The 26580-nt window shown below is 41.7% G+C and overlaps 2 protein-coding genes across 5 annotated transcripts in view; both read left to right on the forward strand.

Moving 5' to 3' along the window:
- atp2b1a (ATPase plasma membrane Ca2+ transporting 1a) overlaps positions 1-16372 on the forward strand; it is a 41513-nt gene extending 25141 nt beyond the window's left edge. The window contains exons 7-22 of one of the 2 annotated variants that reach the window (XM_030720650.1): positions 4-42; positions 2051-2206; positions 2428-2642; positions 2929-3171; positions 3274-3515; positions 4146-4383; positions 5621-5800; positions 5886-5973; positions 6139-6245; positions 6455-6646; positions 8155-8368; positions 8507-8718; positions 8831-8938; positions 9477-9665; positions 10297-10386; positions 14435-16372. In XM_030720650.1, coding sequence (XP_030576510.1) covers positions 4-42; positions 2051-2206; positions 2428-2642; positions 2929-3171; positions 3274-3515; positions 4146-4383; positions 5621-5800; positions 5886-5973; positions 6139-6245; positions 6455-6646; positions 8155-8368; positions 8507-8718; positions 8831-8938; positions 9477-9665; positions 10297-10386; positions 14435-14827 — 2906 coding nt within the window. In that variant the 3' untranslated portion in view covers positions 14828-16372. The remainder of the gene's footprint in view (positions 1-3; positions 43-2050; positions 2207-2427; positions 2643-2928; positions 3172-3273; positions 3516-4145; positions 4384-5620; positions 5801-5885; positions 5974-6138; positions 6246-6454; positions 6647-8154; positions 8369-8506; positions 8719-8830; positions 8939-9476; positions 9666-10296; positions 10387-14434) is intronic. The other variant, XM_030720649.1, reaches the window with a different exon arrangement.
- A 5434-nt stretch (positions 16373-21806) lies between these two features.
- On the forward strand, positions 21807-26329 carry mest (mesoderm specific transcript). Of its 3 annotated transcripts, none has more exons than XM_030720194.1 (12): positions 21807-22088; positions 22286-22473; positions 22614-22693; positions 22792-22869; positions 22990-23096; positions 23190-23248; positions 24173-24213; positions 24315-24385; positions 24482-24583; positions 24674-24750; positions 25071-25134; positions 25791-26329. In XM_030720194.1, the coding sequence occupies exons 2-12, from the start codon at positions 22320-22322 to the stop codon at positions 25906-25908; spliced, it is 951 nt and encodes a 316-aa protein (XP_030576054.1). In that variant the 5' UTR covers positions 21807-22088; positions 22286-22319; the 3' UTR covers positions 25909-26329. The 3 variants fall into 3 exon arrangements, with proteins under 3 accessions (XP_030576054.1, XP_030576053.1, XP_030576052.1); XM_030720193.1 differs by having other exon boundaries at positions 21809-22132; positions 22960-23096; positions 25791-26328; XM_030720192.1 differs by having other exon boundaries at positions 21811-22088; positions 22960-23096; positions 25791-26327.
- Positions 26330-26580: the final 251 nt, after the last annotated feature.

A 26580-nucleotide genomic window follows, 5' to 3' on the forward strand; every position in this document is an offset into this window, starting at 1 on the left:
CAGATAAGAAGCAGGATGGGTCTGTGGAAAATCGTAAGAAAGGTAAGTAACTTGCCCACACACAGACTGACGCACTTAACCATGTGTAATTGCCTCGCAGCTTAGTGCCTACATTTAGGTATTAGCCTTTAGCTTTATCAGTGTGGCCCTCCCCATTTAGCAGTGCCGGGGGTAGGTTACAGCTTCAATCTGTTAATAATTGGCTGCCATGATTTCATGCAAGTAATGAGGAGTTGCATATTTTTGCATGACCCCCATGTCAGCGTATACTTAGTACAGGCTGTTCTTGACTATCCATTGTACTGTCTGGCCCTCCTGTCTATGTCTCTCTCTTCTTTTCTCGTCCTTCCCTGGCACATTGCGCTTCGAGCAGCAGGTGCTACTGAATCCAGTTATAGCGATTAGTGATGAGGAGATTAAAGCCATGCAACAATTCTGGGGCCAGAACATCTGCTTTCCCACCCATCTCTCTCTGACTCTCCCTCAGGCCCCCTCAATTTGATTTCTATTGATGTCCCAGACTGAACTATTCAGAGTCAAACTCTGAGACTTGCACTGTTGCAATTTCAGACCGATAACAATGATAATGAGACTGTTTAGTGGTAATTCAGCCAGCGAGCCAGGCTTGTTCCCCTGCTGGGACACTATGATCAGTAGTGCTTGGGTCTGTGACCACAACCCTGGCGCTGGTCCCTTGTGCACAGATTCCCTCTGCCTGCCAGGAATCAGCAGTAATCCTTTAGACTGAGATTACACCGACCATGTAAGTGCAGAGCAAGCCACAGTCCACAGCAGCTGCAGTAGCCCAGTGTTCCTGCTTCCTGCTGCATACATACGCACACAATATCGTGCTATTGTCTATACCATTGTACCATAAATAGAGCCTTTATTATCCCCCAATTGGACAGGGGCTTCCCATGCTTTAAAAGAATTCCGTACATTGTGCAAGACTCCAAAATGGTAAGAAAATGTGACAGTCGTCCTGCAGGAACTGCGGTAGAGTCAGTGCCCAAAAAAAGCTAATGATTTTATCATTGTGCGTGACACGACAGAGACCAGCCCCTGCTGGCCTGCCAGCTGCCTCTTCTCCTCCTTTTGGCATTAGAGGCTTTGTGTGTCCAAGGTTACCTAGTTAGATGTGGGTTTGGGATTCCCATTAGATCTGCAGGATACAGAAAGTGGTCCTGAGGGATATTGAGAAGAGATTTATGGGAATTTAATTGGAGGAGGAGGAGATGCCTCAAACAGATCTCTGTGTCACTGACTAGTTAACCTGTTCTTTAAACCTCTTGATGGTAGTATGGTAATTACATTTCCAGATCTTTTAGCTAATTACTGTGCAGTCAGCTCACAAACATAATTACTGTGACATTTCCCAAGTTCCTTGGATAAAAGGGAAGCGGCAAAGCATGCTAAAATTTTGAGTGATTTCCTTTAATCAGTTAATTTGTAATGTAGTGCTCTGCAGGGATTATATTTGAAACATTCTCATCACATGGCAATTTTGGGATCTGGTTTTAAACAGCTTGCTGTGACTTGTTACCTGTAAAATCAGATAATCAAATATGTTATGGGCAGGTAAATCTAGCCCAGGCCTGTTGTTGAGCTATTTTTATATTCTACAGAAAGGAAGTATAGAAGCTTTTCAGGCGTTTTCTAAAATGACAGGTGAAGTGAATACATCTATTTGACTTCCATCGACCTTCAGGTGGAGATTATGAATACAATTTTTATTTCAGGTCTTGCAAATTGTAAGCAAATATTCAAATTATGCAGGCCTCACATGGTGCCCGACTGTGAATGAATACTCTGTGCCCTTTGTATGTTGTGCTGATTTGTCATAGATGCTAGCTTGGCTTGATATGGGAAAAAATCCTTTTCATTTCTTTCACAGTTCCTTCCATAAATCCTGGAGTCTCTCTTAAATACCTTGAAGATAGTATTCCTTTATATAAATGTATTTACAACACTCAACACCAGTAATGGTCAGTGCAGTACTGGAATTGTCAGGCCGTTCTTTTAACAGCCTTGTCTCATTTCTCTGTTGCAGCTAAAGCCCAGGATGGTGCTGCAATGGAAATGCAGCCTCTGAACAGTGATGAGGGAGCAGATGCAGAGGAGAAGAAGAAAGCCAACCTGCCAAAGAAAGAGAAGTCTGTTCTCCAGGGAAAACTGACCAAACTAGCAGTACAGATTGGAAAAGCAGGTGAGTCAGCCAAAATCACTTGTTTCTGGCATAGCTGAGTGCTGTAGATTGTAAAACATTTTATGTGCTTGTACTCCTGTACCCCTGTGTTCACTGCAACTTTATTGTTCTATATCGCCCAACTTTTTATATTGTTTAATCACAATTACATCCACTATAAGCAATATTCTGATAGTAATATGATTTAACATCTTTCTTCTCTTCCCATGTTTTGCCCCTAGGTCTGGTTATGTCAGCCATCACTGTTATCATCCTGGTGGTGCTGTTTGTAGTGGATACCTTCTGGGTCCAGAATCTATCCTGGGTTAAGCAGTGCACTCCCATTTACATTCAGTTCTTTGTGAAATTCTTCATCATTGGTGTCACTGTTCTTGTGGTCGCTGTTCCTGAAGGCCTGCCGCTTGCTGTAACAATCTCCTTGGCGTATTCTGTTAAGGTAAAATCTCCCAGCCAAGTGACCCATGCGAGACCTGACCAGCTTACACTTTAGCCTATTAAAACTAGCAGATCAGGCTGTTAAGATTTGGTTAGCAACTTTAGGAAAGAGGATCATTGCTTGGCTTTAGGGTATTGTTTAGCCAACAGAGGACTTTACCTAATCAAGCAGCTATTCATTTCACTTGTAAAACTCTCTGCATGTTTTTGCAACACAAACTAAAATGTTTCCAGCATAGAAAATGTAGCTTCCAGTGTTTTCAGACTGCTTTTTTATCTTCCTACAGAAAATGATGAAGGATAACAATCTGGTGCGTCACTTGGACGCCTGTGAGACTATGGGAAATGCTACTGCCATCTGCTCTGACAAGACTGGTACACTCACCATGAACCGCATGACTGTGGTGCAGGCCCACATAGCTGAAAAGCACTACAAGAAGGTTCCTGAACCAGAGAACATCCCCTCCTCCACTTTAGACATCCTGGTTCTGGGCATTGCAGTCAACTGCGCCTACACTACTAAGATCATGGTATGCTTGTGAAAAGCAGTGTGCCTCTAAAACTGACTGTGTAGCAGGTTGAATATTGCCTTGTTTGCACTTTGTGTTTTTTACACTTTGTTTTTCCTTTAGCCTCCAGAGAAAGAAGGGGGTCTGCCTCGACAGGTGGGTAACAAGACCGAATGTGCCTTGCTCGGCTTTTCTACTGACTTAAAACGTGACTACCAGGCTATCCGCAACGAGATCCCTGAAGAAAAACTTTACAAAGTCTACACCTTCAACTCAGTTCGCAAGTCTATGAGCACTGTGTTGAAGATGGCTGATGGCAGCTACCGTATGTTCAGCAAAGGAGCCTCAGAAATTCTCTTAAAAAAGTAAGGGACATTTTCATTGTTCATGTTCGTTGCACATGCTCTGTGTTTTATATTTGGGATTGTATGGTTTAATATTATCCTCTTAGAGAATAATTCCTCTGATTTCTTTACTGAAGAAACATGAAATCATGTGTGCCCGATCAACTAAATAAAAGGCTGTTCCATAGCACTTTTTTTTTTTTTTTGTACTAATTCAGCTGGCCAGACTTTGCTGTAAATGATATGTGTAATGGCTTAAGCAGCTAAGAAGTTCAAGTGCATCCCACCCAAGCCCCTTACGTTGCGACTTAAAAACAGGCACTGAGAAAATGAGCCGGTAACAGCTCTGTAAGCCTCTTAACCAAGCAGGCTTCTTTTTAACCCACAGAGGGCTTAGTATGACTTCTAACTGCTGAACCTCACCATTCAAATGCTTTGTCTTCTCTTCTTCTCTTACCCTTTTATCAAATCTCATGACTTTTTTTTTTTTTTTACATTTATGCATTTGTACCTCTCTCCATCTTTATCCATGTTTCTCAACTCCATCTCTTAATGGCTTTTGTCTTTGGGTGTTTTGCCCTCCTACACACATTATTTTTCTTTCTTTTCCTCTACATTTATAATTTAACATGCCATCTTTACACATTTCAGGTGCTATAAAATCTTGACAGCTAATGGTGAGCCAAAGGTGTTCCGCCCACGGGACAGAGATGACTTGGTTAAGAAAGTGATCGAGCCCATGGCCTCAGAGGGCTTGAGGACAATCTGTCTTGGATACAGAGATTTTCCTGCTACTGACGGGGAGCCTGACTGGGACAATGAAAACGATATCCTCACTGGGCTGACGTGCATCTGTGTGGTTGGCATCGAAGATCCTGTTAGACCAGAGGTTAGTGGCTACACATGGAGGACAAGTTGCATTATACTAATTGAAAAAAAATATCCTGCACAAAAAAAATGTGCTGCATGTGTCACATAAATGCCTCTTCTTTTTAGTGTTTATGCATATGCTAAAATCATGATTATCACTGATAATTTCACTAGTGTGATTGCTAGTAACAAAGCTGTCTTCAAAAGGAGAGTATTTATGTGCGCTTCATTCAGAGGATAAGCTTTTGGCTCTGTGTCAGAACCCATTGTGGGACAAGCTGTTTACATGTGGCACATTTCACAACTTCACAAGTTGCAAGGTTATGCTCAAAGAGAAGTGTTTTGAATGATTTTGTTGTCCAAACATATATGAATGAGAAATGACCCCATTGCAAAGTGGAGTGAAAAACCATATGACAGCTGGTGGTCCAAGCACAGTAACTATTCAAGGATGACACTAATGGGCTTTTCCATTTATTTATATTTTTTCCAAATTGGTCTGAATGTAGTTGCTACTACTGGCAGATGATGGAGTTGATGACGCTGTGGCTAGATGTGTCTGCCGTTAAGCAAACCATCATTAGATCAAATCTTAGAATATGGTGGTTTCAGTTAGCTGAAAGGTTTATGCCAACTACTGTTTGCAGTGCTTGCACTCAACGCAGCTGCATCAGTAATGACTTTGATGCCATTTTAGATGGTTTAGCTGTAATGCCAAATAAATGACTGGTTAATGTAAACATTATAAAAAGTTAAACCTAGCAGTCTACATTAGTTGGGTGGATCCAGACTTTCCAAAAATTGTATAATTAATCCTTTTGGTGTAAGTTTGCTACACCTCAAAGGCACCATCTGTGCATGCATCCTACAAGTAAAGTACAAATATGCTTCTGTGATGTTTGCAGCTGTTTGTGGGCATCATGAAGGAGTATAATCCTGCCCCAGAAGAGTTAGATCATTTGCTTTTTAGATGCTCCACTGTCACTCATTTAGTTTGGCTTTCTGCCATTTTATGTACTGGACAGGTATGTTGGCCTTGCAGGAAAGGACGCATGAGATTTGAAAATAATGTGATAAAATGACTGATATTCTTAATGAACCCTTCACAAAACAATGAATGTTTGAATGAATGATTACTTTAGTGTTTAAAATCCCAAATATATATGCGTTTTAGCTGAGGTCCAAGTTTAAATTCCCTAATGATATGCTGTAGTAATGTGCATTTCCTCCTCCTGTGCTTTCCTGCTTCCCCTCAGGTCCCAGATGCTATCAGGAAATGCCAACGTGCTGGAATCACAGTGCGGATGGTGACTGGGGACAACATCAACACAGCTCGAGCCATTGCCACCAAGTGTGGCATCCTACAGCCTGGAGATGACTTCCTCTGCCTGGAGGGAAAAGAGTTCAATCGCAGGATACGCAATGAAAAGGGAGAGGTGGGCCCCAGCAAAATAGTGTACCACAGAGACTGTTTCAGATGTGCTGTTTGGATTCTATTAGGGTTTTGTTTCATGTTTCTAGATTGAACAAGAACGCATTGACAAGATCTGGCCCAAACTACGAGTATTGGCTCGCTCTTCCCCCACAGACAAACACACCTTAGTCAAAGGTAGTTATGTTTTTCTGGTATGGGTAAAAATGGAAAAAGTGAACTAACATGAGTTTGTTTAGTTTTTTTTGTTTTGTTTTGTTTTTTCAGGAGGGTCACATCACTAGACTTTCATTTTAGGCTGTGGGGGATTTATTTTAAATGTTTATATTTTTGCTATTCTAGGTATTATTGACAGCACAGTGGCAGAACAGAGACAAGTAGTAGCAGTGACAGGAGATGGTACAAATGATGGTCCTGCCTTGAAAAAAGCTGATGTTGGCTTTGCCATGGTAAGTAATTTGTGTTTAATTTAGTTTCAATTTAATCATGAAGATAAATCAGGTCATTCTTAATGTCAACATCTTGCTCACTATCCCATGGTAACTCCAGCAGTCAACTAGAAAGAAGTCAAAATTTAGGCCACAGCACCTAAATCATCTTGTTAAGTATCTGGTGGCTAGATGCAACAGATTCTTAATGATCGTCTTGTTGTCTCCAGGGTATTGCTGGGACAGATGTTGCCAAGGAGGCATCTGACATCATTCTGACTGATGACAACTTTTCCAGCATCGTTAAAGCTGTCATGTGGGGCCGAAACGTCTATGACAGCATCTCCAAGTTTCTTCAGTTTCAGCTAACCGTCAATGTGGTGGCTGTCATTGTAGCTTTTACAGGAGCCTGCATCACACAGGTTAGCACCAACATATTGAGTCCTTGATTGATTTATTTTTTTTATATATATATATATATATATAATTGTACTACATTGCCAAAAGTATTCGCTCATCTGCATTCACACACATATTAACTTGAGTGGCATCCCATTCTTAATCCATAGGGTTTAATATAATGTCGGTCCACCCTTTGCAGCTGTAACAGCTTCAACTCTTCTGGGAAGGCTTTCCAAAAGGTTTAGAAGTGTGTCTGTGAATTTTTGACCATTCTTCCAGAAGCTCACAGTCTCAATTCAAATTTAGCCCAAAGGAGTTCTACTGGCTTGAGGTCAGGACTCTGTGCAGGCCAGTCAAGTTCTTCCACACCAAACTCGCTCATCCATGTCTTTATGGACCTGCTTTGTGCACTGGAACAGGAAGGGTCCATCCCCAAACGGATCCCACAAAGTTGGGAGCATGAAATTGTCCAAAATATCTTGGTATGTTGAAGCATTAATAGTTCCTTTCATTGGAACTAAGAGGCCGGGGCCGAGCCCAACTCCTGAAAAACAACTCCACAATATAATCCCCCCTCCACTAAACTTTACACATGACACAATGCAACCGCCAAACCCAGACTCATCCATCAGATTTGTCACTCCAGAGAACATGTCTCCACTGCTATAGAGTCCAGTGGCAGTATGCTTTACACCACTGCATCTGACATTTTGTATTGCGTTTGGTGATGTAAGGCTTGGATGCATCTGCTTGGCCACTGAAACCCCTTCCATGAAGCACTCCGTGCACTGTTCTTGAGCTCATCTGAAGGCCACATGAAGTTTGGGGGTCTGTAGCGATTGACTCTGCAGAAAGTTGGTGATTTCTGCGCACTATGCACCTCAGCATCCTCTGACCCCACTCTGTGATTTGATGTGGTCTGCCACTTTGTGACTCAGTTGCTGTCATTCCCAATCACTTCCACTTTATTATAATACCACTAACAGTTATGATATTTAAAGATTGGTTTTATACACCTGTGGCCATGGACGTGATTGGAACACCTGAATTCACTGATTTGGATAGGTGAGTGAATACTTTTGGCAATATAGTGTATTTCAACCTGATTTGGTACCATGGGCAACAAATTGAAAGAACAGAAATAAAGTCAGATTAGTGAATGAAGATCCAGCAATAAACTGAGGAGAATTGCAGGATCTGATGCATAACTTTTGGAAAATTTATTGTGTCTTTGTGGAAATATGCAACTTACCTGGCTCTCATCTTCATTCATTAAAAAAAATAAATGCTCAGTTTTTTTGGAAACATTTGTATGTGTGCTAAAATCAAAACACTGCCATTTCTCACTGAAGATGCTTATTTCCCCACCTGCCATCAGTCTTACACCTCATATCCAAATATGCACTTTTCAATGCAGTCACTGCTGCAGCTCATAGACATGCAGCTTGCTTTGTGGCAATTGAAATATGTTTAATAGATGCTCTGAATTTCCATGACCTAATTTGATGACTCTCTCTTCTTGCACTAGGACTCTCCACTGAAAGCAGTACAGATGTTGTGGGTCAACCTGATCATGGACACTTTTGCTTCATTAGCTCTGGCCACAGAGCCCCCGACAGAAGCCCTGCTGCTAAGGAAGCCATACGGCCGCAACAAACCTCTAATCTCCCGCACCATGATGAAAAATATCCTGGGTCAGGGAGTGTACCAGCTAATCATAATTTTTACACTTCTCTTTGCTGGTAAGAAGCACTTCTGTATCTGAAGATGTTCTCTGTACGCTGCACTGGTTTCTTATGATTTTTTTTTTATTATTCTTTTTTTTAGTGCGTTGTAAGTCCATTCATTTATTTAAAATATACTGTCTGATTTTTCTGTAGGAGAGAAATTGTTTGACATTGACAGTGGCAGGAATGCACCTCTCCATGCCCCACCCTCAGAACACTACACCATTGTCTTCAATACCTTTGTAATGATGCAGCTTTTCAACGAGATAAATGCCCGTAAGATCCACGGTGAAAGGAATGTCTTTGAAGGCATCTTCAACAACCCTATCTTCTGTAGTATTGTCTTTGGTACTTTTATTATTCAGGTAAAGTAGACTATAGACTAAAGACTATCCTGAGGCATCAGTCTGCACAGATTAAATCTAAGATTTTGCTCTTTGATTAATTCTGCCTCTCTGCTTTGTTTTTTTTTTAAAGATTGTTATAGTGCAGTTCGGAGGGAAGCCATTCAGCTGTGTGTCTCTGACAATTGACCAGTGGCTGTGGTGCACTTTCTTAGGCTTTGGCTCTCTTCTTTGGGGACAGGTACGACGACAATACAGCTTTACCTTTGTTTGGCAAGATGCATTAAGTATGGTATTACACTGCCCCCCTGTGTCGGATCTAATCTAGTAGGTTCCTGATATTGTCAAAGAGGTGTAATAGTACATTACATTCCTTTCTGCTGTGAAGAGCTTAGTTTAGTCAGGTCTGTCAGTTTGAGATTTTTGTGTAGCCAGCACAAACACATTGTATTAAAGTGATTTTACTTTTATTACATTTTATTTTACCTTTGAAGGTAACTACTACATATGTAGTTATTTTATAATTGTTTCAGTTTTGAACAATTCTTTAAATGTAATACATATATACACACACAAGTATCATCAAATGTATACCTTTTTGTATACACATATATACCGGTACATATACACCATTTGACAGGACATAAATGTTTCAGGGTCTAATGCCTGTGATGAAGTTGGGATATGGCTTGCTCTGCCATGAAAAGCTCTAAACTGCACTGGGGAGTAAAACTTCATCAAAAGTCGCAGTTGCTCATTTATATCCTCATGTCTTCCAGGTTATCTCCTCAATACCCACCAGCCGCTTAAAATTCTTGAAAACAGCAGGCCACGGTACCCAAAAAGAGGAGATCCCAGATGAGGAGTTAGAGGAGCTGGAGGACATGGATGAGATCGATCATGCTGAACGGGAGCTTCGCCGAGGCCAGATCCTGTGGTTCCGAGGCCTCAATCGCATCCAGACTCAGGTAACAAATCTACGGAGTTTCACGGGGAGCACTCACCACCACACCCAACACCAAGGGAATCAAAAGCCATAAACCCTTTAACTCTCTATTGCTCTTCCAGCTTAAAATCTATTTTGTTTCTCTTGGCATTCTTAAAGAATGGCTTGTGCCCTAAAAAAACAGCCCTTTCTCTAATTTCTCTGTTCTGCTTCTAAGCTAAAGCAGGGTCCTATGCCTATTTTTTTTTTTTTTTTTTGACTCAGTCTGAATCTATCTATTAAAACTAGTTTGAAGGTACTGACGAGAAGCAAGTGAATTGGATTGGATGCAAAGCACGGTAGAACAGCTGAATGTTCAGAGTATTGGCATGGCTATAGCTGGAAGTATGGAAGGAATCTGCAGAGAAAAGAGTGAAAGTGAGGTCAGATTTTGGAGTAAGCGCGCCCTCCGATCAGTGCCTTTAAACCCAACCATCCACCTTTTCCTCTTATTTTTTTTTAATTATAATGCCTAAATCCAATTTCGAAGTGACATTTTTCTTATGGTTACTGGTGCCTTTTCTTTATTTTTCTCTCTTTTCTCTCTCTCCTCTGGCTGTGTTGTTTTATTTCCTCTGGGCTTTTCTCCTGTCACGCTGTCTGATTCTTTGCAGATGGATGTAGTGAGTGCGTTCCAGAGTGGAACTTCCTTTCAGGGGGCTCTAAGGCGGCAGGCCTCCAACTCCAGCCAACAACAGCACGATGTAACCAATGTTTCTAGCCCTACACATGTAGCCTTTTCTACTACTACCACTACTGCCACTTCCGCCAACACCGCTTCTGCCACTGTGGGGTGTGAGTGCGTGTTCTCCTCTAGTGCATGAGACTTTTATTTCTTCTTCTAACATCTTCCTTCTCCGCTCTTCTTCTCACCTAACGTTGACACTTTTACTCTCTCATGCTTCTCCTAATGTTCTCCCCTGTTTTCTTCAAAAAAAAAAAAAAAAAAAGATACCAAATCCACATCTTCCATATTGCTTCAATAACACTGCTGTATATATATGTATCCTGTAACCAGGTTGCTTCTATTGTCAAGGTGTTATCTCTGTGTCATCATGTTTTCTGTTCTGCTTCTGCTTTGGTCTCAGAAATGAATAAGGTTTTACTGATATCTTGGGGGGGATGATGTATATTTACTATGATTAAAATATTATATCCTGGGTTGACAATCACCAGGTTTGTCTGCAGCTGCCTCAGTCTGCCTTGTGCCTCTGTAGCACTCATGGGTCTTTGTCACAGCTCTCTAGTCCCTAGCCAGGTAAATGTTTTGAGTATATGCCCATGATCACGGTCTAAAAGAATAGAGATGAACCAAGTGTCAGTGGATGTCTTCTCAGTCAGTGGTGAAAATAAGACCTTGCCTTTTCCAGAAGAAGAAAGGGTTTACTTGAAAGAGAATACAATAACATCCAGTGGTAATATTTTTTTAATTTGATGGTGTCTTTGGATGGAAAACTGTATATGCTTGTAATAAAGTCTAACTGCCTTTTAACATGCTGTTCAGCCACACAGAGGACGATCACTGTGCCGAGACCGGATATGGGTCATTTGATGGTGGTATTTCCAAACTCCTTCCTTTTGCCCGCGTTCCTGCTGACAGTGATACTTTTTTTTTCTCTTTCAGAGTGTACCAGACAGATCACCTGACCAACAGTGGACTTTAAATGTCTTACAGATGTCACAAAAATAGTAAAATCGAATAAATGACTGTGCTCTTGAATGTAAACATGGGATTTTTCTCAGGCAGATCAACATCAGATCCAATGTCGTTTTCCCTTTGCCATGTTGAAATATCATGCAGTATCATGCAGTGCTACAGTAATGTTTAGGTCTCTTTTAGGTGGACTGACTTTAAATCCCTGGACCTGAAGTTTATGGACACTTAATTGGGATGGGGATATTTTTTTTTTTTTTTGTTAAACGCTAATATTTTTCTTTTCAGGTGTCCTTAAAATATTTGGACATTTTTCTGTATGTGAAAGCTTGTTGGCAAAATGTGTCCAAGTGGCAGGTTGCTGCCCAAATAACCTAAAAACAATGAATCCCACTGACTCCCCACATATTCTTCTTTAGATTCTGTGAAATGTGTCATGGGCTATACTCAAAGGTTTACTACCATTGAACACAAGGTAGTGCCGCGCTCTGCATGGGTTCCAAGTCTCTGGTCTCGTTTGTGAGTTTTTTCTCTTTGTGCTGTTTTTGACATGTATACCAGCTTGTAGACATGCTTGGCTGCTGCAGCTTTCTTTGTTTTTAACTCCACAAGCATAAGCTGTAACTGACCACCCGTTTCTTTCTTGTCTTTCTGTCTCTTCTCTTTCTGCCTCTTTTTCAGCCTTTACTTTGTCTTAGGCTCTCTCTGTCTCTCTGCCACTCCTTTCTTTCCCCACTCTCTCTCTCTCTCCAGCTGTCTTTATTTTTTGATCAGCATGCCCAACAGCAGTAAAATTTCCAGCTTCTATCCCTTATTTTCCTCTTCAGATGTGTTCTTGTAGAAAGAACATGATTCCTCTCATTTTTTCTTTTTTTGGTTCCCTTTTGCATTTTAATTAATCAGACACAGACCTCTACCAAGTGTTTTGTGAAATACTAATATACTCGCACAGAAAAACACGTTGCATCAAGTTTGACAGTGTTTTGTATTCTCCCTGAGATATTGACTGATTTCCTTAAGTTACTTTTCATCACTATTAAGACTAGTTTCAGTTTTGTCTCCAACAGTTGCAGGTTTTCTGTCTCTCAGAAACTCATTTTAACCAACATTCAATTTGTACCCACTCCGCACATCCTATCACTCAGGTCTGTCAGACGTGATTGCAACCTAGAGCCTTTTTATGCAACAGTGGAGGCTGGAAGCTTTTTTTTTTTTCCTTTGTGCTCTCCATCTGTACCAAGCCATCAACCTCCAGAGTTGAAAGATTAAACCAGTACAGATGTGCCAACAACTGCAGTTCTTCATATGGCCACTTGGAGCCTGGCTCAAAATGCAAGTGAACGGACATAGATTCCATGAACCATGCCCAACTTTAGAGGAGAAATAAACATGTTAAAAGGCTGGTACAAAGACCAGATTTGAACCGTTTTCCCCCATTATGGCAACTGTATGGGGTGTTATGTATTGTTAGGCTGGTATGAGTGATGGGTGGGTGCCAACGAGGCTACTGATCTACTGTGCATCACCTGCTTGTGTTTTAGCACTAATTACTGGGTATCTGTATCTGTGCATTGCATCCACACAGTCTGTGGATCTTGCTGACATAGCTGGGTAGTTTAGTTAATATCTTGGAACTCTACCCTCTCCTCCATATTCTCACTTTCAGGGCCAAAAAAGTAAGATACAGTACCAAACAGGACTCCAAAACGAAGTTTGCATCAGTGCGTGTTCCAGTTTATCTTTTTTGTTTTTTGTTTTTTTAATAGAAACAGCTGCACGTATGCAGCCACCCTCTCCTGTGTAACCGCACAATTAATGATTAAGATTGTATTTAAAAAAGGAAAAGAAGACCTGAGCTAGGGAAATGTTACAGTGTAATACAATTGTACCTATTCAGCTAATATTCATGCACTATGGTCCAGTTAGTGTGTGTCTATAATGTATACATAGATATTTACACAATACATGTTCTCTTCATGCTGGAAGTGGGAAACAAAAACTGCCCTGGTTTCCCTCGTCTTTCCTCTTGTGTGCAGAGCTGCACATATGGGACTGTTCTGAGTCACAATGCAATTAGCATTGTAGCGGGTAGATAGTGGAGTGCAACATTAAACACAGGCACCCACGCACACCACAGCAGCCACCGGATCTAACAACTTTCCTGATGGAAACCCTGAAACAGTAGTCCTTAGCAATTTTTCAATGCCATAACTAATGATAACCTATGATATATTTATAGTTGAGAAGATCTTAAAATCAAGTCATAACCTTTTAAGAAAAAAGTTGTAACTTCTGAAGCACTTGTGGCCCCCTGATTTGTATGGCTCACATGTCACTCTCTCCCCTAGCCTTCTAGAGGGTGAACTGACAGGCTTTCGAATTCCACTTTTATACCCGCCACTTATTGGACGTTTTTCCTATGAACCGTCATGAACCTGCACTTCCACAGCAATTTACAGTGCTGCTTGTATATAAAACCCCACTTTTCCCTGATTGAGACCATTATTTACATTCGCTTAGGTATTGAATTGCTGATGCCAATCTTTGGTGCCCACCTATTAAATTCCTTCCAAGTCTCCAGATACGCAAATTGGTGGTAATTCTAAATTAGAGCCTGATTCATTATTTGTGTGTTTGTGTATTGGCTGTGATTAGGCCTAAAATTCAGCCATGGCCGCATTTTTATTTTCAGTTTTCAGGTATTTAAACCTGCACTGAGAGACAGAAGTCAAAGTGAAAGAATATTGGCTGCTCCTGTTCATACATTAAAATGGAACTTTTTTTTAAATTTATTTATTATTAACGAGAACATAGTCTAGATGATGGTTGGAGACAACTACTTATCATTGGGCTAGTCTTACAAGGTGCAGACTTCCTACTAGAAATAACTGCATACCTGCACGTTTCCCTGGGAGTTCCTCCCCTCACAGATTTCTGGTTTTGAGGCACCTAAAACTCACCTATTCTGGCCCAGTAAAACCTACGTCCATGGTTTCTATCTGAGGTGTTTTCCAGGTTTGAAATAAAATGGCACACTTGCATCATTACCAAATGTAAGTAAATATGTGCCTTTCCCTGTCCCTTCTCCTTCCTTCCAGATCCGAGTGGTGAAGGCATTCCGCAGCTCCATCTCCCTCTATGAGGGGCTGGAGAAGCCAGAGTCACGATCATCAATCCACAACTTCATGACCCACCCCGAATTTCGGATAGAGGACTCTGAGCCCCATATTCCCCTAATAGATGACACAGACGCAGAGGACGACGCTCCCACCAAGCGCAACTCCGCCAGCCCCCGCAATGCTACTCCCACGCCGCCCTCACCCACACCTTCGCCTGCTACCACCGTTGCCCCCACCACGCCAGTCTCTCCTTCCCCAAACCAGAACAATAATGCTGTGGAAAGCAGTAACCACCTCCTCCCCGAGGGCCCCAAGTCAGGAGCCCCCTTGGCCCCAGGGAGCCCACTACACAGCCTGGAGACCTCTCTTTGATCTGACCCGGCTCCACACGTCACCACCTCTTTTCTACCCGCCACCAAGGAGCTCAACTCAGACAAAACGAACAGACACTAGGATCAAAGAGACTGAGGGTTAGATGGAGAGCGGAGTCCTGTGTGAGCTTGGCTTGGGTTGGACTTACAGAACAGCAAACATTCAGAGGAATGTACGGCTTGGTGTGGATTCTTTGGTCTTCTTTCATTTTTGGTTCTTATTAATATCCCACTGCAACACAAGGACTCTGTCTTCACCCCTCCCTCCTTGGTAACACTTGTTTTTCTTGGTAACAAGGGGTGATAATAAACTCAGATTGAAAGTGACCTGTTTTTATTATTATATTATATTTTAATTGAGATGGGGAGGTGCTCCTCCTAGCTTGAAGATTGTCTGTAAGAGTTATGAAAGAACCTTTAGCTTCTCTTTTATCTGAATGGTGTTGTATATTTATCTCTTTGGCCCTTGCTCATTTGAAACTTATTTCTGCTCCATCGGCTGTTAATATTTTGAGTTATTTATGTTTTTGGAAAAAAAGCAGGTCTGTTTACAAAGTTTGTAGATACTTTTTTTTTTCTGTTTGTAGGCAAAAGAGCTTCCTGATGTATGATGCAGAAAACTGGGACAGATTAAGAAATGAATGAGAGGATTATTTCAGATACTGCTGTATTTTCAGGAAAAAAGGGTGTTTCTATTGAAACTTAACTATTTTTGCCTGCAAGTTTTATTTGTTATATATTTGTAGATAAATATAGAACCTTCTAGCCAAACCGATAAACACTAAGGCTTGTATAGAAAAAGAGGTCCATCTGACGAGGTGTTTTCACAGGAGACGGGACGGGAGAAATAATTAAGGCCTCTTGTCCACTAACATCGCTATAAATATTTAACTTCTTCCATTTCTTCGCTAGTTTTCATGTGCACAAAACCTTCTGGAGTTCTGGATTCTCTTTTCATTAATTATGTTGTGTTCAGGAATTTCCACATGTTGAAAGGTTAAGTTATTAAAGGGAGTTAAGAAAATATTCCGGGCCCTTATTTATCATGCCGAAAAATTGAAGGAGGAAACAAAGTCTTACCTCAGAGTCGGATACGAGGTCCTTTATGAAGCCTCTTCAGCGGGAAATAGGAGTTCTTTTAGATTTGTGGAACCGTAATATGAAAAGGTCTTCTTGTAGCAGTTATAGGTTGCTCTCAGAAGCATAGATAATTCGATGCGGGGCTTGTGGATATGTGACGGGCTAATTCAGGCATGCTAAGGCTAAAAAATGTTTTTGCCAAAAGCACTAAAATGACTTCAATCAGCTTTTTTTTTTCTTTTTTCTTTTTGTTTCCCTTTTTTATGACCGCTGCAGTTCAAACTAGCGCTGTATTATCTATTGAACCAGTGCGTCTATTTGTCAGTAAGACATTCACATAGACTAAACATCAATGTGCCTTGGCTTCAATAATAATTTAGACAATCTTGGTCCCATCATTTACCGCCTTCAGGAGACTCCTTCCGGGGAAAAAAAAAAAAAACGACCTCTACAGCTAAAAGCAGGACCAAATCATCCTCACTCTTTAACACGTGGGGACAGTTGAGACTGATTTCCTCCCTCCTGATGCTTGATAAATATGGACCCTGGGCTCTTTTTTTTTTTTTTTTTTTAATTTAAATGCTGCATTTTATTTCTATTTTTGATTTTTCTCAGCCCCCCTGCCAATGTAGAATACTGACATTTGTTTACTCAGGCATAGATAAAGTATTTAATTTAAAAGAAAAAAAAAAACCTTTTGCTTCAGACTTTGTGTATTTAGATAGCAAAAACATCATCGTCTTTGGTCCAAAAGAAAGTGAATCATTTTTCATATTTCATTCTCTTTAAGCTTTAGGAAAATATTGATTTTATTCCTCTGACTTCTGGTTTGTTGGCATTTTAAAAATTAAAAACAACTACCCTGTCCATAAAACTCCTTTAAGCATTATTAATAACAAACGTTGCTGCATTTGGTTTGTTTGTAAAACTATTTTTGACACCTGATGTACTGGAAACGCTAAAGAATTCGACATTGTGCATTTTTCAAGAATAAAGCCGAGGCATACACTGGTATCTATCTGCACAGGGTACTTATTTCGTAGCGTTCCTTGGGGGAAAAAGAATTTTGATACAAATCGTAATAAAATTGTACCTTTGTATTTTTATGACAATACTGATGATACCTTTCATCGTACCTAACCAATTTTGGATGATTTGACACCAATCATGTTCTATGGGGAGGGGGTTTTGGCCACTAAAATGTGTTTTTTGTTCTGGAAGATTCATCTCAGGGTGCAAATGATGTGAAAGAGAACAGGCCTCTTTTTAGTTTGCGTATTAACACACTTAAATGTTTGGGATGGTGCTTTGCCCAACCCCACACGGGATAAACTCGGGCAGCGGGCTGCAGATTTTTCCTGCAGCCATCTGGCCGGCTTCACCTGAAGGGCCGCGAACAGGGAAGTGGAAATGTAAAGTCACAAATGGTTTGTTTTCCTTGTTTTACAGATGACAAAATAGCAGCTAGGATTGAAAGTGAGGAATTGAAAAGGCGAGAGGAATCCATGTGAGGAGTTTGTTCTGTAGCTTCTTCCTGTAATGGGAATGAATGTTTTTCCATCTGTTTTATGGATTATTATTTTTTTATCTTTTAACATTTGGAAATAAAAGTACTTCATGTCTGTTTTATCTTGAGCATTTTAAATGGATATCGTGATTGGATTTACATTTGAAACTTGTCGAGTAATGTGTATGGTTTTTAAAAATAAAAAATGTATTTAGCCTAACTTGCAGGGCCATGTTTTGTCATTTATCATGCAGTGTTTTTCCATTTTGCTGTTATGAGTTCTCAAATGTGGACTCTGCGGTATCTAAAACCATCATACCTGCAGAATGGCAGGAAAATAACTTGTAGAAGGTCTGTGTTTAGTGTAGCTGAGACAATTTTTGAGATGGTGTGTTATCCTGCTGGAAGCATTCATCAGAAGATGGGTACACAGTGGTCATATAGGGATGGACATGGGCAGCAACAATACTGTTCTGTTACCACAGGGCACAAAGTGTGCTAAGAAAGTGTCCCCAACACCACCAAAAGCTTGAACTGTTGATACAAGGCAGGATGGATCCATCCATGCTTTCATGCTGTTTACGTCAAATTCTGACTCATCAGATCAGGCAACATTTTTCCAATCATCTGTTGCACACTTTTCGTGACGATTTGGTGAGTTTCCTGTTTTTAGCTGATAGGAGTAGCACCTGGTGTGTTCTTCTGCTTCTGTAGCCCATCTGTCAGAAATGCTCTTCTGCATACCTTCGTTGTAACGAATGGTTATATGAGTCACTCTTGCCTTATCAGCTCAAAGCATTCTGGCCATTCTTCTGACTTCTGGCATCTTTTCACCCAGAGAACTGCCGCTCACTGGATATTTCCTCTTTTTCAGACCATTCTCCGTAAACCTTAAAGATGTTTGTGCAGGGAAATCCTAGCAGATCAGCAGTTGCTGAAATATTCAGACCAGCCTGTCTGGTACAACCATCTTGTTCAAACCATCGGTTTGAACAGCAGCAGGCCATCTTGACCATGTCTGCATGCTTAAATGCACTGATTGGATTGATATTTGCATTAAAGAGCTGCTGAACATGTATATAACAAAGTGACCAGTAAGTCTATGTTGTCTTTAAGAAATTCCACTGCTTTTCTTTGTTTGTTTTGGGGGGGGTTTTGGACAGATTTTTGTCCCCTTATAGTTGAGATTACCAGTGTACACATTTGGAAAGGCCTCCTGACTTAAGTGAGTAAGGGTTGTTTTGCTGGAGTTTTAATTTCAAGTTATTTTGAGTGTTTTCTACAAATAATTACTGTGTTTGTGGACAATGGCAACGATGGGTTGTGATGAGCAGAATTTTTCACAACAATTGGAGACAATATGAATTGCAGTAATCAAGCCCTGTTTGACAGTTGGTTTGTTTATCTGGCAAATACAGAGATGAAGTGTATTATGAGTAGTGGACAATGGCTGCTTTGTGGGAAAATGTTTGACGATCGCTGCCTCTACTCCAGTAAGACCAGCCATGACCTTTCTGTGCAGAAGTAAAGAACTGAAGAGTTTGTTTAACCTTGTGCAGTAATAGGACAACAGTTCATTCAGTGTTTGCATTTTTTTTTTTTTTCTAGGTTAAGGTTTTGGCCTTCCTCTCTAAATGAAAATCACCAGGGCTGTGATTGTGTACGTACAGGTAAATGCACTTCTGTTAAGTAAGGTATAACAAACTCACCTCCAAAGGCCTCCAAATAAATTCGCCACTTCCCCTGTGGGTGGTCTTTGTCCTCCACCAAGCTCGAGTCCTCTACCAGAGGCCTGTGAGCTTGAGGGTCCTGTGCAGTATCTTAGCTGTTTTTAGGACTCTGCACACAGGGACCACTGTTACCTTCACCTTCCACATCCTCTTAAGCTCTTCTGTCAGCTCTTGGTATTTCTTAAGCTTCTGATGTTCCTTCTTCTTGATGTTACAGTTGCTTGGTATTGCTACATCTATTACTATGACTTTCTTCCTCTGCCTGTCCACCACTACTATGTCTATCCCACTACGGGATCTTGGCTCTGTCATTTTCAACTACCCTTGGGGGCGTATCCCATTTTGACCTCAGGACTTCCAGGCCATACTCAGTATAGATGTTCCTGTATACATGCCAGCCACTTGATTATGGTGTTCCATGTGTGCCCTGCCTGCTAGCATCTTGCACCCTGCTGTTATGTGCTGGATTGTCTCAGGGGCATCTCTGCACAATCTGCACCTGGGGATCTTGCCTGGTGTGGTAGACCCCAGCCTCTATCAATCTTGTGCTTAGAGCTTGTTCCTGTGCTGTCATGATTAATCCCTCTGTGCTATCTTTCAGCCCAGCTTTGTCCAGCTATTGTAGGATTTTCCAATATCAGCCACTTCTTCTATCTGCTGGTGGTACATGCCGTGCAGAGGCCTGTCCTTCTATAATGGATCTTGTTCTTTCTCCTCTTATTTCTCAAGTTTCTGCCTGAGGTATTCCCTAAGCACATGATGATTTGTGGCCATCTTCCTGATGTACTCATAGATCTTTGTTCTTTCATCCAGGATAGTGGTTCTGACAATCTCTAGTCCTTGGCCTCCTTCCTTCCACTTAGTGTACAGTCTCAGGCTGCTGGATTTGGGGTGAAAACCTCTATGCATGGTAAGGAGCTTTCTTGTCTTGAAATCACTGACGTTACTCTCCTCTTTTGGCCATCTTATTATGCCAGCAGGATATCTGATGGTAGGTGTTGATTGTCTGGATCTTGTTCTTCCCATTCAGCTGGCTCTTCAGGACTTGCCTTATTTTGCAGTTGCAGCTTTCCTAGTGGCCTCTTCATGGTTCCCATTTGCCTGTGGGATTCCAAGGTACATGTAGCTATCCTCAATGTCTGCAATGTTGCCTTCTGGCAGTGCAGTTGCCTCAGTTCTGACTACCTTCCCTCTTTTTGTCACCATCCGAGTACACATCTCCAGTCCGAATGACATTCCGATGTCATTGCTGTGGATCGGTAAATTGATGTCTCGTTCACTCCTGGCTTGATGTCATCCAAGCTGATGCTTGCTTCATTCTGTAGTCTGTGTCCGTAGCCAGTCTTGTTAATGATCTGGCTGAGGGCGTTCAGGTCTCTGCAGAACAGCAGTAGGCACAGAGCATCTCCTTGGTAAATCCTGCACTTGATGGTGACTTGTGCAAATCTTTTGAAGTTGGCCTCTAGTGTTGTTCTCCACATCCCCACTGAGTTCTTGATGAGGGCTCCTAGGTTCCTGTTGATCTTGTACAGTTCTAGGTATTCCAGGATCCATGTGTGCGGCATTGAGTCATAGGCTTTCTTGTAATAAATCCAGGCGGTGCACAGGTTGGTCAGTCTGGTCTTACAGTCTTGAGTGACTTGAGTCTGGTGTTTTGCTCCTCTCATACCTCTTCCAGTTCCTGAAAATAAACATCTGCCGCGCAACCCTTATCTGATTTTTACTGCACTACAAACCTCTTAAAGTGTGTTTAAAAAGAGCAAAGAAAACAAAATTAATATATACAAAATACAATATAAGTTTGCCCTCTTGGAGTGTGTCTTGTTTTTTGTTTTGTTTTTTGATTATTTATTTAAGTGGATTCATTCTCTTTCTCTTAACAATTCTCTCTTTAAAGATATAACACACTTTGAAAGAAAGGCAGATATTAAATGTAAAAGTGAGATCAGAGGGCAAATGTGATATTTAGAATCTCCATATATAATCCTTATATGCCTATGTGTTGTCAGTACAAATAATGGCAGTAAGAATGGCTCTAAGAAACAAAAAGTAAGGAAATTTGTGTTTGGTGGATTGCTTGATTGTGTGATTGATTGTGTAACAATGCTTCTTGGCAATAAATCTCATACCGATGGAAAGCCTGTTTATTCCCCCTTAAATGGTGCCACATTTGTAAGGAAAATGCATTTGTGGGTTGAGCAGCATTGTTGAATGTGTGAGCTGCTCCCATGACAGCTTATTGACTCTTGTTTGGTACCGTTTATTGGATTGGGTGATTGAAATTTTTATTTATTTATTTTTTTAAACCTTTATTTTACCAGGTAAAATGTTTGAGAACCAGTTCTCATTTACAAACATGACCTGGCCTGGAAATCTGAAGAAACAAGGACATATTAGCAGAATATGTATGTAATATAACATAGAATATAATACCATAAAATGAAGTTAAAGAATACAATTATATAAAATCAATGTAAACGAGGAAAATGATCAAATTCAAAATAAACATGATTTTAAAAAAATCAGTATTACCATATCAAACATCAAAATATTTTGGGATGTTATAAATAAGTCATAAACGATAAAATGCTGTTGCACATCCAAACCAGCAGATGGCAGTGTGTTTCTCTCCTGCTCTCTATGGTCAACTTCTCGAAGATGATGGCTTACTCCGTGTTAATCGACAACAACCACAACCAACCAAGCTGCTCTATTCAATTCATCTCCTCGCGTAAGTAGCGGCAGAGTGAGACCTCTGCGTACTTCTCCTATCTTTGAAAAGCGTTTCTCCTTTCCGCTCCGCTGGAATTTCCTCCGCAGTAATGGATCCCAAACACGGGGCGAAGGTCTGCTGAAGACGGGTCGCGCCGTTTGTGTGGGTACAGCAGCCTGCAGCAGTGTCGGTCTCATAAAGTAAACCGTGCACAGGATCAGTCTGGTGGAAGGTTAGAGTTGTAGTGAGTTATCGATCATCTATGGATAACTGACAGTGAGCTAATCTTCTTTAATATGTTGCACAGCGATATGTTACTGTCTGCACTGTAGGTGGGAAGCAGAGATGGCCTTTTTCCTGCATGTGCGGTTATGTGAATCCTGCAGGTTCCTTGTCTGACGTGTTGTTGCTAATGACTCCATCTCTCAGAGGCAGGAATGCGACGTCCCCCACTGAGCTCAAGATGAGAGAGTGGTGGGTTCATGTGGGTTTGATCTGCATCCCTCTGGTGGCCGTGTACCTGCACATCCCGCCCCCTCAGCTCTCCCCTGCGCTGCAGAAGTGGCACAGTACTGGGAAGGTCTTTCACTTCAGAGGCTGGAAAATCTTCTACAGAGGTAACATGTTAGAAGATTGGGATGCTTAGAAAATGCCACTTAGGCTGCCATGGCGTTGTGTTCAAGTGTGAGTAAGGCTGCAGTGTCTTTGCATGCACATATCTTTGATCTGTGATATCTTCTCTCCTTCAACTTCTCAGACTCCCTCGGTGCTTTGGGAAGCTCAGATGTTGTCATTCTGCTCCACGGCTTCCCCACCTCCAGCTATGACTGGAGCAAGGTGCCCACCCCACTGCACATGCTCGGTGGATAAACAAATTGAGAAATGTAGGATGTGTTTGTGACCTGCACCTACATTTTCTTCCCCCGCTCATACAGATCTGGGATCCACTCACGCAGCGATTCCATCGAGTCATTGCACTGGACTTCCTTGGTTTTGGCTTCAGTGACAAGCCGGTGAGTAAGAACTAGACACAGGAAATATATAGTTACACAGTGACTAATTAAAACATATATAACTGTTCTCCTGTATCTGTATCATCCCAGCGGCCTCATAAGTACTCCATCTTTGAGCAGGCCAGTGTGGTGGAAGGTCTGGTGGCCCACTTGGGACTGAGCAACCAGCGAGTGAACCTGGTGTCCCATGACTATGGAGACACTGTGGCCCTGGAGCTGCTCTACAGGTCAGCAGTGTTTTTATGGAGGTTGCCAAAATGATGTGAAATAATAAACTGCTAACTTGCATTGGTTTTTCCTCTGTCCTTCTCCCAAACTAGGAGTGATCAAAATCGCACAAGTCACCTGACATTGAACAGCCTGTGTCTTTCTAATGGAGGTACAGTGCACTCTATTTTCTTTGGACATAGTATAAACAGAAGTTGCAGTTCATATTTTCTGCGTTTTATATCATATTTTAAACTGGATTTTTACAAAATCATTAGCTCTATCCATCCCATCTTATCCAAAGTTGGGTTGCAGTGGCATCCTTCTTCCCAGTCACACTTTCCAGTTCCTTCTGGGGGATCCCGAGGTGTTCCCAGGCCAGACAGCATCTCTTTAGCATGTTCTGGGTCTACCCGGGGGGTCTCCTCCCAGGAGGCAGCCTAACCAGATGCCCACACCACCTGTCTCTTTTTGATATGCAGGAGCAGATAGCTCAACAGCAATAAGGTGATGTCCCAGGTGTGCCCCTAAAACCCCTGTTGGAGTCCTTCCTCTTCTTCTAAAGCCTACTGCTGCTTCACACAGCAGCCTCTGATAGTGCTTTGATGGCTTGTCAGAAGGCCTATCCTTGGCCGCAAGTCCTTTGCAACCCACCTCTGCAGGGAGCACCTGGGTAGGGATTTCTGCAAGGGCAACCACAGGGTCAGGTCAGTTCAGGGTAGTTGTAATGATCTCGTGTGGGAAAGTGAGTTCCTAATCTATTTCAGCCTGCGTCTTTCAGTCCCGAGTGGTATCCAGGGCCTAGCTTCCATTCTTGCAGATTGTTTTGCTAGACACTGTCCTCCTCTCACAAAGGGGTGGTGTTTATGAGGCCAGGCACAGGGGAAGGGAGGCTATTGTCCTTCCATCCAGGGTGATCACCAATTACGTAGCTCCTGATTGTGCCTCCAAATGTAGCGCCCTATAATAACCTTGATATTTAAAAAAAAAATAGGTGTTATTATTCTTGTTATTATTGTGTTAATAACGCACATCATTCCAAATCTTATTCCAGTGTGAAAGTCACAAGCATTGCTGACACTTTTCTTTCCGACAGGATTATTCCCAGAAACAAACCACCCACGGTTGCTGCAGACGGTGAGTCAACTTTGTTTGCTGAGGAGGATGGAGTGAATATTAAGGGTAGCTGTTTGGCTGGTAAACTTACCGCAGAGTCATTTCTGTGTTATCCTCCACAGCTTCTGAAGGACTCCAGTTTTCTGGCTCCGATTCTGATGCGAATCACCAACTACATGATCTTTCAAAAAGGGTAAGAGAAGCTGAGTTTAGTGCCGAGAGTTAGAGATGGAAACCGGCATTAGGAAATTATGTAATTAGATGTTGGATTTTGCCTCCTGACCGGTAGGATAGGAGAAGTGTTCGGTCCGTACACGCAGCCATCAGATGCTGAGTTCTGGGACATGTGGACAGGGTTACGCTACAATGACGGCAACTTAGTTTTGGACAGGTGCGTGTGTTTGCTTGCTCACCTTGTGTTCAAATGGCCCTTATAACTTAACTGCTTGCTCAATTCTAATTTTGCCCTCTATCTCCTCAGTATTCTGCAGTACATCAACCAGAGATTGAAACACAGAGAGCGCTGGGTGGGAACGCTCACTTCCACATACGTCCCACGTAAGTTCACGGTTGCATCACACATCTTGGTGTGCGTGTTAATGAATCAGAGGGCGGCTTTTGTGTGGGCCAAACAATTTCTTAATGTGTCAGCAGCCTCAGCCAGAGAGCTGCTGATGGTAAGCTGCTTAGTCCATCTGTGATTGAGAGCTCAGGAGGGTGTGTGTGTGTGTGTGTGTGGCATAGACCTAATGAGAAATGCAACATCTTAGCAAAACTAACTGCAGTATATGCTGTTTAACTTCGCTCCTGTACCACTCCACTTCTCAGCGTTCCTCCGTCTGTTTTTTTCCTTGCCCACCCTCTTCCTTGTGTTTCAGTGCACATGATCTATGGACCCTTGGACCCAGTCAACCCCCATCCTCACTTCATCCGTCTTTACCAGTGAGTATCCCTTCAACCCCCATTTAGATTATCTATAACACCCCTAAGCCTGGAGTTACATTGAATACACTAAGTTTACAAATTACCTTGACAGACAAATAAAAAGAACACCTAGAAGGTAGTACATTTGGGAATCTCTTTCATCTTAGTACAACTTGCAGTTGGGACTTGTGATCAGTCATTGAAGGTGCTTCTCAGGAGCTCAGTTCAGCAGTCTTGAACTGGCAGCTACATATATAGGGTATTCAGACCTTTCCACCAGCTTCTTCACTCCCCTGGTGTACTGGGGAAGTTGTTATTGTTAACATAATAGGACATTATGTTAAAGACAAAAGAAAATTGCATGCTGGTGACATTTAGGGAGCACACTGGCTTAGCCGGTAGCGCTGCTGCCTTGCAGGCTGAGGACCCTTAATTTGAATCCACGATGGAAGGATTGATGTTTATTTGCTTTACCAAAAGCTATGAAAAATATATACTGGACCAACTCTGTCATCAGAGCTGGAGGTAAACCAGAGATGATAAGGTTCTTTTACCTCCACGCCATCCATAAAACATATAGTCCCAATATTTTATTCCCAGTGTTCTCCTACTATCTGCGGCCTTTATGTGACATGTTTACTTGAAATAGTGTGCGCCTTTTTCTTTTTCTGCAGGAAACTGGTCCAGAGGTCAACAGTCACAATTTTGGATGAACACATCAGTCACTACCCTCAGCTGGAAGATCCCACTGGCTTCTTAAATGCATATTTCAATTTTATTCATTCTTTCTGAAAGAAAACCAAATGCAACTGATTGTAAAACCTACCGAATTAAGTGTTGTACCAAAGTGTGAGACGTTGACATGGTACAGATCGCTGTTCTAATGATTGTAACCAGATGAAATGCTGCATCAGTCTGAGATTTGATCAGAGCTAATTTACCAGCACCAGTCCCTGAAATGTTTATCACTGCCATGAAGATGGGAAGTGTGGGCTAAAAATGATTGTATTTAAATAGCTGGAGATGAGTGCAGAAGTACAATAATGTAATTCGAAGTGATGTTAGGGTGTGTGATCACTGAGTTTATGTGGGACACTGTTTTGATTCCTTCTATTTTGCGTTGTCTGTCTTGCTGTCAGCGGTATTCTGAATGAATTTTGATATAATTTTCTACATTTATCTTGATGTCAGTGACTAAATATCAGCTTTTCTTCAAATAAAATTAGTTTTATAAAAAAAAAAAGTGTCTTAATTACTGATTGGAAAAGAAATGAAGCATACAGCACAGTGGAGCAGTGGTTAGCACTGCTGCCTCACGGTTAGAAGGCCTGGGTTCGATTCCACCTTGGCCCAGGCCCCTCCCCCTCTCTCTGTGTGGAGTTTGCATGTTCTCCCTGTGTCTGCGTGGCTATTCTGGTTTCCTCCCACAGTCCAAAGACATGCAGTTACTGGGGTTAGGTTAAT

Source organism: Archocentrus centrarchus, chromosome 23 (genome assembly GCF_007364275.1).
Source record: "Archocentrus centrarchus isolate MPI-CPG fArcCen1 chromosome 23, fArcCen1, whole genome shotgun sequence".
NCBI lineage: Eukaryota > Metazoa > Chordata > Actinopteri > Cichliformes > Cichlidae > Archocentrus > Archocentrus centrarchus.